Here is a 15318-nt window from a genome sequence, read left to right on the forward strand (position 1 = left end):
CTTAGTGGATCTGACATTGTATTAGTTCCTTTGAAGGTTTAATAGCCTAAAATCGACTCAAACTTTTAAGAAGCCCCTTTTTTTCAGTTTCCATGGCAACTAGTTATCACTTGCTCTTGTGCCATGTGATTGATAAGTGTTCCCAACAACAACAACACAAATATATATAAATGAGACAAAGCTTTATAGAAATATTAATTTCTGGGAAAGGTTTGTGTATTCAACCATAGTATAGATGATGTGTGTAACGCTAAATCACCCAGGTGTTAAATTAAGCAGACTAGGTGGAACAGCAGCTTTAAAGTTGCTATTATGATATAAGTGCTGATCATTACCAGATGCACCAGTAGACTGGTTTTTATGCTAATTGTTTTGACTGTTTTTCGGCATAAAATAAGAGAGCGTTTCCAGTACGAAAGCATTAGCCCGGGATCCGATGTGTAGATTAATGTGTTCTTGAGGACAGGACTGGTACTTCTGCATGTTATCATCAATAAAACAGACTTGTGTTTACTACTATTGGACAGGTTATGGCTATTGCTGGGCTAGCTGTAGCCCTGAGACTACCATAGACCCATTAAGAAAACTCTCACGATAAACATAGAACCTGATGGCAGATAAGAGCCCTTCGGCCCATCTAGTTTGCATAAATGATCTTGTCTTAGATTCACAAATGCCTAGCCCATGTATGTTTACTTTCTTTTGCTGTATTAACCTCTACTACTACTTCTAGGAGGCTGTTCCACTTATCTACCATCCCGTAGACTTCTCTACACCATATGATGTTCCATAAGTGGCGTCGCTAGAGGGGGGCAAGGGGGGGCAATTGCCCCCCCTAGGTTATTCCTTGCCCCCCCTGTTGCCCCCCCGCCGAATTTGTAACCCCTTGACAGCTAACCACGGCATGGTGCCGCCGCTAGCAGTCCCAGTCAGGTGCTAACGACGGCACCATGCCGTCACTAGCACTACCTTACCTTGATGGAGGTCTGTGGACCTCCATCACCACCTACCCCGGCGATCTGCCCCTCACACTGAAGGGCATCACCGGGCCCACCCGATCCGGCCGGTGACGGCACGCGCAAGGACGCGATGACGTCACCGCGCAACTTTATTAATAACTGACAATTGTCAGTTAAAGCGGTATGGGGGCATCCTGCTTAGATGCCTGTATCTCAGGCATCTAAGCAGCTACAGACCTCCAACAAAAAATATTAAGTTAAAAAAAATAAAAATGTAAAAAAATGATTTAAACATAAAGTAGTTAAACTTTAAAAAAAAAAAAAAGTTTAAGTATTCTAGCTAAATGATCACTGTGGTAGCCAATGTTACCACAGCGATCATATAGCTATAAAAAGTCACATTCCCTTTTTAAAAATGGCCGATACTAATTTTTAATCCCATGATCCCTTTGATCACGGGGTTAAATTTAGCCAACGGTAGAGGGAGGCAATTTTTGAAATCCTGATGAACTGCAAATATTATTAAAATCAGCCATTTAGCCTGTGCGGTACGTGAGTAACCATCTCATCCCTGGAGCGCCTTGCATTTTTACAGCAAAACTTATTTTTGCTGAAAAAGTGATTTTTTTTTTTCTCCCTTTACCATCATTTCTTTGGGATTGTAAGGGGAAAGAATGGTGTGTGCTTCTGTGAGTGAATGTATGGAAAGTATGGTGTGTGCTTCTGCGAGTGAATGGAGATATGAAAGGCGTGTGAATGATCAGTAATTAGGGTTGAAGCCTTGACGTGGCATTACTGCTCATGTAGGAAGTTAAATTATGGCACAAAAAGTACACATTTGCAAAAACGACATCCCTTGGCGCATCAAATGAGGGGCTGCATGTGTTTCTAGTACAAACCTGGAGTGCGCAAGACATAAATGAACATGTCGCTATGGTTAGAAAAAACATATTTTCTTGCCAAAGCGACATATTCCATCATTATTTGTGCACTCAACTTTTGTCCTAGAAATACATGTAGCCCCTCATTTGAAGCTCCAAGGGGTGTAGTTTCTTAAAATGGATAAATTGTCTGAATGAGGGAGAGCATGCGTTAATATGTGGATGAATTGTCTGAATGAGGGAGAGCATGAGTTAATATGTGGATGAGTTGTCTGAATGAGGGAGAGCATGAGTTAATGTGATTGTGCGTATCATAGATGTATAATTGTGGAAGGGCAAAGATGGCACTAGCAGGATGTTTGAGCCTTGGGGACCAAGATGGCACAGGCAGGGTGTATATGGGACAAAGATGGCAAATCGTATGTGTGTTATCTGGGTGCTGGCCAGGTTCTATGTGTGCAGTGTGGACGCCAGGGCTGGCTTTGGGGTGTGCAACCTGTGATCTATGCCTGTAATTTAGGGGTTTTAAATATACCTTTAATGCCGTGTTTTTATGTGAATTCCAATTGATCTATACCTGCAAAGCTGGGTTTTTGTGTGTTCTTCTGTAGATCCATATCTGCTATGCTATGTTTCCATACATTATTTATTTATACCTGCAAATACAGGGTTTGTATGTCTTGTTCAGTTGATTAATACCTGCAATGCTGTTTCCATGTATTTATTTGATCTATACCTGCGATGCTACGTTTCATATATTATTGTATACCTGCAAATACAGGATTTGTATGTCTGATTCTGTTTATTTGATATATACCTTCGGTGCTGAGATCACAAGTGAATGTCAATTGATCTATACATGCAAAGCTGGGTTTGTGTGTTAATGTGTTGATCTATACCTGCTATCGGCAGCAGGGTCTAATATTTATATATATATTTATGTATATATCGGCAGCAGGGACTAATATTAATATATATATATATATATATATCGGCAACTGGGGCTAATATTAATATATTTGGGCAGCAGGGGCTAATATATATATATCAGCAGCAGGATCTAATATTAGGCCCTGAAATCATTTAGTGCAAAAGTTAAGGTATTGTGTTGTTTAAAGGATTTCAAGGATTAGTCGTACTAAATTGTGGCTTCAGGATTCCCATGTTGAATGATCAAGTATTGTATTGGCCAATAACAAAAGTATCATTCCATAGCACATTACTTTTGGCTATATATACATATATATGTGTGTGTGTGTTTTTTCAGTGGTATGATTTAATGGTGGAAATTATTAATGCCCCCCCAGTTTGACTGTGGTATCTTGTGTGCCCCCCCTATATATTGTTTCTAGAGTCACCACTGTCCATAGTACAAACAGGGAAGTTTTAATTTACCAAGTAAACTTACTTATGGTGTAATACACCCTAACTCCTTATCGACTGTAAGGTCGTTTGAACGGGGCCCCCCTTACCGGTTTCTGTAGGTCAAATTATTATGTTATATTCTACTTATGGCCTGTCTGCCCATTGTACAGCGCTAGGGAATATGATGGTACTATATAAAGAGGGTGACAGATAAGTGGACCAGTCTTCCATCAGAAGTCATAGAGGTCAACACATTTTAGAGGATTTCAACATCAACGGGATAGGAGTAAAGCTATCCTGGGTATAAGAGAAGACTAAAAACTGATTTAGTTTTCTAGCAGGGAAAAATGGGCAGACTAGATGGGCCAAATGGTTCTTACCTGCCGTCAAATGTTTCTGTGTCATGTAGATGTTGAGCTGCCGTAGGTTTACATTGCGTCTGACATTCAGCTACTTCCAGGCCAATGATTAAGCCTGTCTGTGTAATGAGGGTGTTATAAACAAACAAATATGGTGCAAAGTAGCAATTAGCAGGAAAGTCAACTCGGACTGTGCATTGGAGTTCAAAAAAACTCCTTTAAATTACTTAAATGTATTCATACAGGAGGTTTTGACCATCATTGTATATCAACATATAGGTTACTATTTCTGTTTAAGAGGGGACCCAAAGTATTCCTTCTACTCAGAGACCTAGTTACCTTGGGTGTGATGTCATATCATAGCATTGTGTCATGTTTCCACTTGGCACAACCTCCAAAGTGTAAATGGGGCACGTTGGGGAGATCAGCGATTTCCCTTGTGACTGATAATGCATAGCAGCACAGTGAAAATATGTTCCCTCCTATTATACAGACTAAAATATACCTGCACTCTTTAGATTGCTTTTATAAAAATTGTAGGTGCTTAGAACTGCCTGATACTGCTAGAATAAAAACTAAAACATTAATACTACATTGAAGTGTGTTTTCCTAGTTATTAGTAAAGTAAAGAGAACAATTTGCCTCTGCAATGTTTTGGATTTTAGCGTTTCTTATCTATGGCTATACACTCCTTGTGAGATAAAAAGAAACCAAAATGTTCTTGCTGTATAAACACACACAAGTGAGATTTGATTTATTGACTTATTGAAAAGTTATTCTGCATCTTTAAAACCTCTGCCAGGTAGAGAGTCTTGATCTAAGTAGAGAACCTGTGATGGCATTAGTGGAAATGTTTAAAAAAAAAAAAAATTCCCAGTGAGCACATCAATGGTCAAGAACTTGACTTTTGGGTCTTATGTTGTGGGAATGGTACACTGGCTACTACGGATAGACTGAGAGCCAAGTAGGAATCCCCATCTTCTCTCTCTGTGAATGAGTGTTGGTTAGAGCCAAGTCATAGTCTTGTTTATGGCCGATATGTTCCCCGTTGAAGCTGCAGTGTAAATGCACAGGCTGGTCTTTTGTTTAGAAGCTATGCACCGACATCATTGTGTGCTGCCTGTATTTCTCCTATTCCTGGAGGACTGCTTACAATGGCAGTTCGGTGGGAATGGTTTCTGTGGGTCTGTGAACTTAGCACATTGCCGTCCTCTTTGATGAATTGGCTGGTTGTATTCATTATTTACCTTAAGGCATACATTTAGGAGTGTATATACCCAAAAACTAATTAACAAATATGAATTGGTTTATTTACATATTTGATTTTTACTTGATGATTCAATACTTTTTATAAAGCAAAGAAACGCTGTTCGTACTTTGATTATCCATTTAAATAATGAAATGTGTCATGTACATTCTACACTGTTTTAAAAATGATCTCAGCATGTTGGCAACAGGAACCTCATGGTCGAAGAACAACTGAATCATCATTGGCATCCTTGTTAAAGGTCAATGATAACACTTTTGAGAATTCTCAGAGGTCAGAGCAAAAAAGAACCAGAGGGACTCCTCCTCACAAATGCCTCTACCACTTACTGCATAACTACTACAAAGACTTACATGTAGTTTGGTAAATCTGTTCTTGGTTCTAAGAGGGGTCATACAGAATTCAGAAAGGTAATGAATGGGATATTGTGTAATGCCATTCTGTCTTTGCAGTGCTCCAACCACCTTTCGATATTTTATTGATGTTTTACAAGGTATCTGTTTTGTGTCTTATTATCTACTCGGATGGCATTATATCATGCATATTCATTAAATTGGCACAGGTAGAAAGGACCTTAGACAGATTATACAGAACTACATTTGAAATATTTTATTTAATGTATTTTCTGGATAAAAATATCACAGATGTGAAACCTGCAAAACAAAAGTATTTTTCAATGTCACTCCCGTTAGTGCAGGCGATAGCTCTGCCTACCCATATAGGGCAGGAAATGGCAAAATCCCCAGAACCCCTCCCTTAGCCTCCTCTCCCGCATTTTATCCTGTGGGTTTGGGATTGGTCTATTCCCTCTCTTGCTTCCCGCTAGAGTGAACTACTCACCAAGGTGATGGCAACAGAAGATTGGAAGCAGGCTTGTAGGGCACTGAACGAGCTTGGTTAGTCATCTCTACAGATGCCAGCCTGAGGGGCTGGGATGCCTTTCTGGGAGAGGATTTTCTGCATGGCCTCTGGTACCCTCCTAATACAGAAGATAGGGAGACCGGCTGACGAAAATGTCTAATCTTTCATGTGTCTACATCAGAGGGAATTAGAACATCACTGTAGATTTTCTCAGTGTCTGTACTACCAGGCGAGTGAAGCATGCCAGGGATATACATCATGGCTTCAGCAGACAACAGAGAGATGGATCTGTTCTTCTCCCTGTTAGCAGTGGGACATCCTCTATTTCTCGATGCAGTCTAGCAGCGGTGGAACCTCAGGATGAGCTATGTTTTCCTCATCTGCCCCTCATAGCCAAGGTCCTGAACACCAAACAAGTAGAGTGCCTGGTGATCCTTATTTCTCCAGATTTGCCCAAAAAGATTTGGTACCCAGAGTTGGTCTGTGGCGATTCCCGGAGTATTAGAGGTCATGCCAGACTTAAGGCCAGAGCCAGTCCTTGAAAGGAAGTGATTAATCCAGTTTAGGTTTCAGACACCATGAAGCGAAGCAGGCTACCAATCTGTTTTACAGAAAGATTTGGAGAAGTTTCTGCTCTTGATGTTCCCTTAGACACCTTCAGTTAGAGAACGTTGCTGTTGGCCAGATCCTAGACTTACTACATTCGGGATTTCGTAATGGACTTTCTCTAGCGACCTCTAATAGCCTTCATAAACAAACAACTGGCTCTTCACCCTGGAACTCTTGTCCCCTCTTTCGATTTTAGTTGTGTCCTTTTCCGTCTCACTAAATCTCCTTTTGAGCCTTTGGAAGAAGTCTCTCTTAAGATGCTTCCCTTGAAGACCATACGCCAGAGGGGTGACAGATTCAAGGACCTTCTACTTTAAAGCCTTCCTTTCAATTTTTGACTGGGTAGTTCTGCGTCCAGAGTGTGAATTAAACTTGCAATTGAAGGAGGCTCGGGACAAGTTAAATACTGCAGGCGAGAGTGACAAAGTTAAAGGTGTCTCTCAAATATACTACACATGGGCAAAAATTATTGTTTCTAAATAAAGTCTTTCCCAGGTGGGGCTTCAACTTCAGCGGAAAAATAAAAACCAAAGAAAAAGTAATGCATGAGAATGAGACATTATTAAAAGAGTAAAAAATTCTCAGACCATAAGGCCTGGTCAGAGTGAATGTGGCTTGGACTACCAATAGCCTCTGCGCATGTTTGGAGACTGATCAGCACATATATGAAACTGGCTGATAAAATTGCAATAAAGTAAAAGCCCACTTCTGACAACATATGTAAGGTTTTGTACCTCTGTTGGGTGATTCTGGTGGTTGTAGTAGGTGCACAATTTTATTCTGTAGTCACCTAGCATACAGATAACATTTTAAAAATGTGCCCAAAACAATCCAGTCATAGGCTTTTGATTTATCTTCTATTTGGAGATCTAACTTTACTATAGCCAAGCTGTTTGCTCACCCACCTAATTCCCCGGCTACCCAGTTTAGACACAGATACCTGCACTTCCACAAAGATGGGGATCCTTTGCGCAATAAAGGGCTCAAGGCGTCCTTTTACTCATCCTAAAACTGGTGGTAACAGTTTAACGTTCCAGTCTGTCCACCAGTCCAGTGGCAGAATGTCCACAGCCCTGAACTCTGTATGGAACAGTTGGCCCAAGTTGGAGTACACATAGTGTTAATGTTAAGTGTAATTCCTCCCCTTCACATTTCAGATGTCACGTTGACCACAATAATCCAGCTTGCTTATGATACGGGAATTCCGTTTAATTGTAATCACAAGTTTGGATGCTGCCCTATGCCAGCTATCTGGGTGCATTAGCTTGGCTTGTAAACCTAGTATATTATTATGATCCTAAATATATAACACCATTATTTTCATATGTGGCTTCCTCCAGTCCCAGTCTCTTGCACAGGATTATTGTACGCATGCCTTGTGTTTATTGTATCTTCAATTATTGCCTGATGCAAAGAGACCGTGTTGTTATAACAACACGTATTAAACTTCTAAATGTGTATCTAGAATTTAAGAGCAAATGTTGGTTAAGTTATGCAAACAGCTCCTGCTCTTTACACACTGGGATGGTTGTACACAAGATTAAGTATTGCTGTATTTTCAGCAGCAGCTTAGCGATAAACATAGAATGCAGTGTGTACTTATTGTACTGACTCCGCGCTCATTCGTGATCGCAGACATAAAACTTGTAGACACTTGCTTTGTTTGTCGTTTCTCTAAAGGTTGGGTGGGGATATTTTTCCTGTTTCCATTTTGGCAAGAAAGCCAGCCTCACTAACTTAATGCCGTTGGGAAGAAATAACTCATCAAGCCGACCATATTCCCAACAGGCAGTAACTGACTGTACCTTGCGGTGGCTTTCGGCATTCATGTACCTTGGCGTACCGCCTCTTCTACTGGCAATTAAGTGTAACCGTTGGATTTACTAGGTCGTCCCAACCAACGTTTACTTTAAAGAAATGAGAGTATTCATAGCATTTGATGGTCTTTGCGAGCCCTTCGATATACTGCCTGGCCAGACCGTGCAAGAGGTGAAACAGATGATAAAGGTAATTGTATTTCTCATCTTTGGGGCAACAGCAATACCTTGTAATACCCATTTTGTGTAAGGTTAATACAGGGGCAACTGAATGTAGAACTAAACCCTCTGGTCGGTTAAATAGCACGAATAGTAATGTTGTATGCATTATATGTCTGTCTTTCTTGAAATAATTAACCTCTGAAGGTTGCTTTCCTCGTGTGCAGGTTTAATGCGTTTTAATTGCCTGTATACAGAACTATGTAAGTTGTAGGAATCCTGGGGCACCACCCATGTATTACCCATGAATATGGATCACAAATAAGTGAGATGTACAGCAACCGCTGGTTTATTATGTCTGGTTATAGCATTATGTAATAGATATTTGGGATTTTTGCTTTAGTACAAACTACTTTTTTTGATGTGTAGATTTATAGAACTATGTCCAAGCTCAGCGGAGACAGGATTAATTGCCTGGGTGTGGAATTGAGTTTGGATTTAAATATGGTGTTTCTACTTATCCAAGCGCACTGGGATCCCAATCGGAGATGATGCAGAGGATGGGACAATGGCTGTGTAGGGATGAGCCTTTGAGATCAGTGGTGGTAATAGGTGCATGATTCCTTCTAGTGGGGAATTATAATGATGATGATGATGATGAACTTTTTGGGTTAAAAACAAGGGTCTATTACCTCAAAGAAGTTAAATTTATGGCGGACATGGCTTATTATATAGGTTTCCTGTGCTCTCCCCCTCCCTTGTAATGGCTAAATGGACCAGTTAACAATAGAACATAAAACAGCTTAAAAATCATTTATTTTCATATCTGTAAATGAGGTTTTTCCTGTTTTTTTTTTTTTTCATTTATTTTTTTTTTCTTTCTTTCTTTCCAGGATGCCTTTCATATCCAAATATCAGATGATAGACAAGGCAGGAGGTTTCTGGAACTCCAGTATGCAGGGGGTGTCCTGAGGGATGACTGGGTTCTTGCTGATGTTGGAATTACTGTATGTTCAACTATTAAATGTTTCCTGAAGGTAATGCAAATGCACATGACTTTTATTACAATCCATTGAGAACACATTATTCTATACACTTTGTTCAGAAAATGCCTAAGAGGCCATCTTGAACACACATGCTCTTTTTGTTATTGCAAAATGTACATGTCAAAATTTTGACATGTCAGCATTCAGTTCCTTTTTTAATTCGTTTTATTTCCTGTCTCGCTAGCACTGGGCCTGATTTAAGATAAAGGGGCAGCCTTTACAGCACAGCAGAAATTAGAAATGTGCCATTGTCATCAAAGATACACAAAAAAGTCATGTCACAAAGGGGTTAAACTTGGTATTGTACTAGTTGTCACACACACACCTAGGCTATTCTTTCTTACAGAAAAAGAAAGTGTCATGCCAAAGATAAATGTCTTAAAAATATTTCCAAACAAGTCACGTAGATGAATTACTAAGGCAAACGGCAAAGACAAAGCTGTCTGTCAGGTTCTGGAAGGCTTAAATATTATTTAGTGTTGAATAATATTTGCAGCTGACCAGTGTGAATATATCTGTGAAGTTCTGAGACATAACAAAAACCTTTTACAATTTACACCTTAGTTTTCCAATGAGTCTACAATGCTATATCATGCATTTCTTGTTGGCGTTACTAAATCCAGTCTGTCTAGTAAGTGAATGAGCAGTGTTTCTCGGCAGCATTCTATGAAAAGTATGCTGAGTCTAGTGAGTTTGACACCCCCCCCTCCGGTTAACCCTTCTGAAAAGTCTTACTTGGTATTCTGGCATAGACTCTATTCTCTTATAACAGGCCCATAATCACAATAGAGAACTTCGCCAAGCTGGCATAGGTGCAGCTTGGTGAAGTTTACTCAACCCTTTACATGCAGTGCACTGGGATATGATGTCATACCCTAGTGCACAGCATAAAGGGCAGCAGCTGCTGGGGTAGGTGATGGAGGCAGCTAGGTCTGTGGGTGTATTTGGTGGAAAATAAAAAGGTCTCTCACTAGCAACCAATGAAATGTTCCTGGTGATTGGGCCCCACTATTGGTTGCAGTGGTGAAAAGAGCACCATGTGTACCATGATCACTTGATCACTTTGTATGCATAACCGACTTTGAATTTTAATTTGCAAATGTGCCCGGGGCTGTTTAACAGGGATATGGATGGTACAGCTGTTGGGCCACCAGTACAGCACAGTAGCAGGGACCCACTTGGCTTACGGTATCCGTTGGTCTGGTGAGTATGTCCAAGGTCCTTGAACAGGAATTCTATTGTAATGTGTGAGATTACGCAGCGGTGGTAGGGTGATTGAGGACAGCATTTGACCATAGTCTAGTACTTTTCAAGAAAAATGCTTGTGGCTGTGACATGCAATAACTTTTCTTTATTCATAGTAGTGGTTGGTAATATATTTTGCCTTCAGGAAGAAGATAAACCAGCGCTGTATGTATACAATGCTGTGACCAACGAGAGAGTTCCAGTAATGGGGGGAGTTTATCTGATGAGTACAACAGTTTCCAGACTGAAGACCATAATGTCCCTGAAATGTGGATTTCCAGTTAGTGTTTTCTGTCTGAGGACTCTAGAAGGAAAGGACATGTATAACTGCAACATTCTGAGTGATTACAAACTAGACCTAGGTATGTTATACCGGACAGCAAAATACAATGAAAACGTGACCTGTCGGCAGGATACTATCTGTTGAATGTTGGTGGCAGACTCCAGCTACTGTGGACTACATCTTCCTGTATGCACAGCCAGGAACCTGTCCAAGATGTGTATTATGTGGACTGTAGTTCAGGATTTAATTTTAAAGCTTCATTTGGTTACTAAATGTCTGGATGGGCCATAAATAAACTATAAAAATCTTGCTGTATAATTTCTTTTCTTACAGCTGTTTTATCACACTTTTTTGTAAAAAAAAAAAAAAAAAAAAATTTGAAATAAATAAATACGTCTTCTAATGCTTATAGAAAAAAACATATTCAGCACGGTTTATGAAAGGCCAGCCCCAGTGAGCTTGTTGTGCAGGATGAGACTGGCTGGCCCTGTATAATGTATAGTTACATAGTTGAATGACCCATTGAATTATACCTGAACATGGCAGGTACAGTAACTAGATAATACACAAATAAGACTTGCTGATGAGAGACCGACTTTACCATGGTACCGGGCCTGCTAAGCCATTCACACTGGAGAAACTTGCCACTGTTGGGCCGCCATAATGAGGAGTGAAGTTGAAATCACAACGCTCCCTTTGGTGAATAAACCCCATAGACTGATGACTTCTTATGACCTAAACATTTTTGACCATTAAATCTAATGTTTTTGACGTAACTATGTTTTCAGGTTCAACTATCAGAATGGATGTGTGGGATGGTTGGAAGGAATTCCTTAATGCCTGTGTTCTTGGTCACAAACAGAAAGTCCAATGCTACCTATCAAAAGAAGATGCTGTGCTCAGGTAAAGTAGAGGAGAGCCTGTTTAGATCATTTGAGTGTGGGATCTATTGTTTTATTGGGTGATTTCATTTACCTTTTAAATCCTGATTTATTTTCTTTCTTATATAACAGATACCAGCAGAGGGTAGCTCTTTATTTGGCTGCATATTTTGGACACCTGGAGCTTGCAGAATGGCTCCAGAAAAGAGGGGTCAGAGCAGATGAAGCTATTGGGGTCCATCCCTATAGAGAATGGTGCAGTGAGACTGACCATCCAGACACGGCCAAATGTGCCATCCACGCAGCTGCAGAGGCAGGCCAGCTTCTTCTGTTGAAAGCATTTATTTCCCATAACATTCTGTGTCTCCAGTGTCAAAATCCGATGGGACAGACGCCACTCAGGATTTGCATTCAGCAGCGCCATAAAGATTGTGTTTTATATTTGGTAATGAAAATGTGGTCGCTTGTTTCATTTCCTAAAATCTCCCTTCCCATGAGTGTTTACATTAAAGTGAAAAGATGGCTATTCACGGCTCAGAAAGCAAAGTCTGCAGCAAAGAATTTGAGGTGGCTGCCAGTGTTCAAAACACGTGTTGGGGACCCTCTTGTTGTTGATGGTTTCACAGAACCTAAAATGAGAAGTCGAGGTCTAAGTAGACTTTATCAAGACAGCTGGAACAAAATTATGCGGACTTGTAATTATCCAGGGACTCAAAATGGCCAGACGTTGGCTAGTACGGTCCTTAAACTCCATGCTTCCTCCAAAAGAGAGAACACTGGTCAGGCAAATATTCTGCCACCACTTAATAAAACCGCAAAGCCTACTGTCAAGAGGAGCAAAGTTGAGGGAACCTCCACGCCTGGTATCTTAGAATATAATAGGATGGCTCAAGTTCCTCTTCCTCCCATTGCAAACAATTGCAATAGTTTCCCACGTCATCTGGCTGTTCCACAAGCTGCTTTTCTTCTAAACTCATCTCTGGAATCTTTCTCAAAGCATACAGGGAAAACACCAAGAGAGAATGCAATATATTGCTTGGGACTTGCCAGGTAAGAGTGCATACTCACAGAGACTTTTCCTAGAGTATATCTGATCCTGTGAGTGCCGCTGTATGTTCTATATGTTTATCTACCTAGTTGTATAGCTTGTACACATGCATATATTTAAGTTTCCTTACCTGCCTCCTTTCTCACCAATCCAAACCACTCAGTGCCCAGGTATTGTTATCATTAGTCATTTGTAGAAATAGCTCCCTAGGCTATGTATTTTTTATATATACATTTCCTCTATTTCCTCTTTGATTATTTTTTTCCAATGAGGAGGTTTAATGTATTTAGTTATTCTTGCTAGTCAGAATTGGTATTTGTCTGTCGTCGTGATGCTGGACTTCATGTGTCTCATGTACCCTAAATATACATATTAAACTTTATTTCAAACCCTATTTTATATTTTTCAGCCAATTTAAAGAAAAGCCATGGCTCCAACAGCTAGATATGGCCAGGATGTTGGCTAAGAAGACTGTTTATAGCTTGTAAAAATGTCCATCAGCCCTAGACTCAAGATAAATCAGAATTTTGGAAAATATACAAATTTTACAAATATATACTCATTAGGATCTAATGCTCATGATATGTCTAGAAAATCAAAACCTGAACTGTGCACTTGAGTTGTGTAACATAATAAATAACACATATACATGCATATCACATAATGGAAGAAGAAAGCAGTTATGACATCAGAGCTTAATAGAATGTAAGCTCCTAAGAGCAGGCTCTCTCCTCCTTCTGTACCAGTTTGTTTCTGAGAAAACATGTTCAGACAAAGTTGTTAATGTCAAGTATCCAGGCAACTTAATCTCAAAATATGCCCAACATAGGCTTGTATATAAAATACTCAATCTTAATGGCTTTATGTGGTTGTTCAAATGATATAGATTTTACTTCAGAAAAAACACAACTACTCGTATACATCTAAAAAGTGGCAATCAAACAGAACGTCTCTAAGCGTAAATCGTGCCCTACGTGTTTCATGACGTTGTCATAAGGGGCGTGTACGGGATGACTAGAGTCTCAAAAGCAACAAATAAAATAATGCAATTTTAAAGAGACACCTGTCCTATTATAACATTATACATACACTGTCAAATAGTACATGCCATTTAAAGAAACCACTATCGAAGCATTATACACGCATCTTGAAGTACTAAATGGCATTTAAAGATGCAGCTGCATCTTTATACAGATTTATACATTATACATATGCCCTCAGAGCAGTGTTGTATTATTGCACATTAATAATTATGTACTACAAAATGGTTTTTATTTAAAAATATATATATATATTTTACACCTTTGGTGAGCCCTCTCCCTTTCTCTATGGCAGGGGTCATCAAGTGCCTGTCATAGTGTTCAGATAACTCCTACTGGTCTGCTGCAGCAGAGCCTTTACTGACAGCAATTAACCTTGAAGCACCTTAGACTTCCAAGTCAGTGCTGTGGGTTTTTTCTTCTCGGTCTCACTGTCTCCCTTACTTCACCGTCCACCACTTCCATGTCCCTGTCTCCTTTTACTCAGCTTCCCTTCATCTCTTGCCTATTCTTGTTATGTCTTCTTTCTTCGTCCGCTTCTCGTCAGCATCTGTTCCATTATCCAGGTTCTTCTGCAAAATGTCAGGAGATGAATAGAATACTGCTTTAAGTGTAGGCTTTACCAGACCAGGTCACAAGGGGATATAAGCACATTATTTTCTTCCAGCTTTACACAAATATTAAACCAGCTGACAGGATGACTCAATGTGTTGCACAATTTTAAGTTGACAAAATAAGGAAGCACATGTGCGGGCTAAAAATATTAAATAGAATGTTACATGCTAACCATGTGAGTACCAGAGGGGTTTGTGAAACACTAAATCATTTTTTGGCACACTTTAAGAATTATTTGATAAGTCCATCAATGTAGGTTGTGATTTACCCCTAATGGTTTGTAAAAATATAGAAGAGTTGATATGACCCTTATTATCTGCACAAATGGGTCCTCGTACTTACTTTTTATACTGTAAGCCGCTATGTTTAACAGGACAACAGTCACCTTTTGTTTAATGTCATGTTCATTGTCTGGCCCGACTCTGCTGTATGACATACAATGTGTTGTGTATTTATAATAAAAAATTATTTTGACCCAATTCATGTTGACAGTTCTCTTAAATAAGTGAGCAAACTGGCTCTTGCACACTTTCTCTTCAATTTTAAACAAAAAACAATGACTCCAATAGAATATCCTCTGTGTTGGCAGCCTAAACTATACTATATGGGGAAAAAAGTATTGGGACACACCTCTTAATTATTAAAATCAGGTCTTTTAATCAGACCTATTGCCACAAGTGTGTAAAATCAAGCACCTAACCATGCAGTCTGCGTTTACAAACGTTTGTGAAAAAAGTGAGCTCAGTGAATTCAAGTGTAGTACTGTGCTAGGATGCCACCTTCCAATAAGTCAGGCAAAAACTGCGTCGGGATCTTTATGGAATGGGTTTCCATGGCCGAGCAATTGGATTCAAACCTCACATCACCAAGCACAATGCCAAGC

At 39.8% G+C, this 15318-nt stretch overlaps 1 protein-coding gene across 1 annotated transcript; it reads left to right on the plus strand.

The window, feature by feature from the left end:
• Nucleotides 1–8042: 8042 nt before the first annotated feature.
• On the plus strand, nt 8043–13281 carry ANKUB1 (ankyrin repeat and ubiquitin domain containing 1). The gene is made up of 6 exons (XM_053460097.1): nt 8043–8308; nt 9171–9314; nt 10714–10930; nt 11640–11754; nt 11865–12782; nt 13190–13281. The coding sequence occupies exons 1-6, from the start codon at nt 8219–8221 to the stop codon at nt 13266–13268; spliced, it is 1563 nt and encodes a 520-aa protein (XP_053316072.1). The 5' UTR covers nt 8043–8218; the 3' UTR covers nt 13269–13281.
• The last annotated feature ends 2037 nt before the right edge of the window (nt 13282–15318 follow it).

The sequence above is a fragment of the Spea bombifrons genome, chromosome 3 (genome assembly GCF_027358695.1).
Source record: "Spea bombifrons isolate aSpeBom1 chromosome 3, aSpeBom1.2.pri, whole genome shotgun sequence".
In the NCBI taxonomy this organism is placed as follows: Eukaryota; Metazoa; Chordata; class Amphibia; order Anura; family Pelobatidae; genus Spea; species Spea bombifrons.

Coding starts and splice junctions, on each gene's coding strand:
- ANKUB1 (XM_053460097.1), top strand. CDS start 8,219: ATGAGAGTATTCATAGCATTTGATGGTCTTTGCGAGCCCTTCGATATA. Junction 8,309..9,170: donor AGGTGAAACAGATGATAAAG/GTAATTGTATTT, acceptor CTTTCTTTCCAG/GATGCCTTTCATATCCAAAT. Junction 11,755..11,864: donor AAAGAAGATGCTGTGCTCAG/GTAAAGTAGAGG, acceptor CTTATATAACAG/ATACCAGCAGAGGGTAGCTC.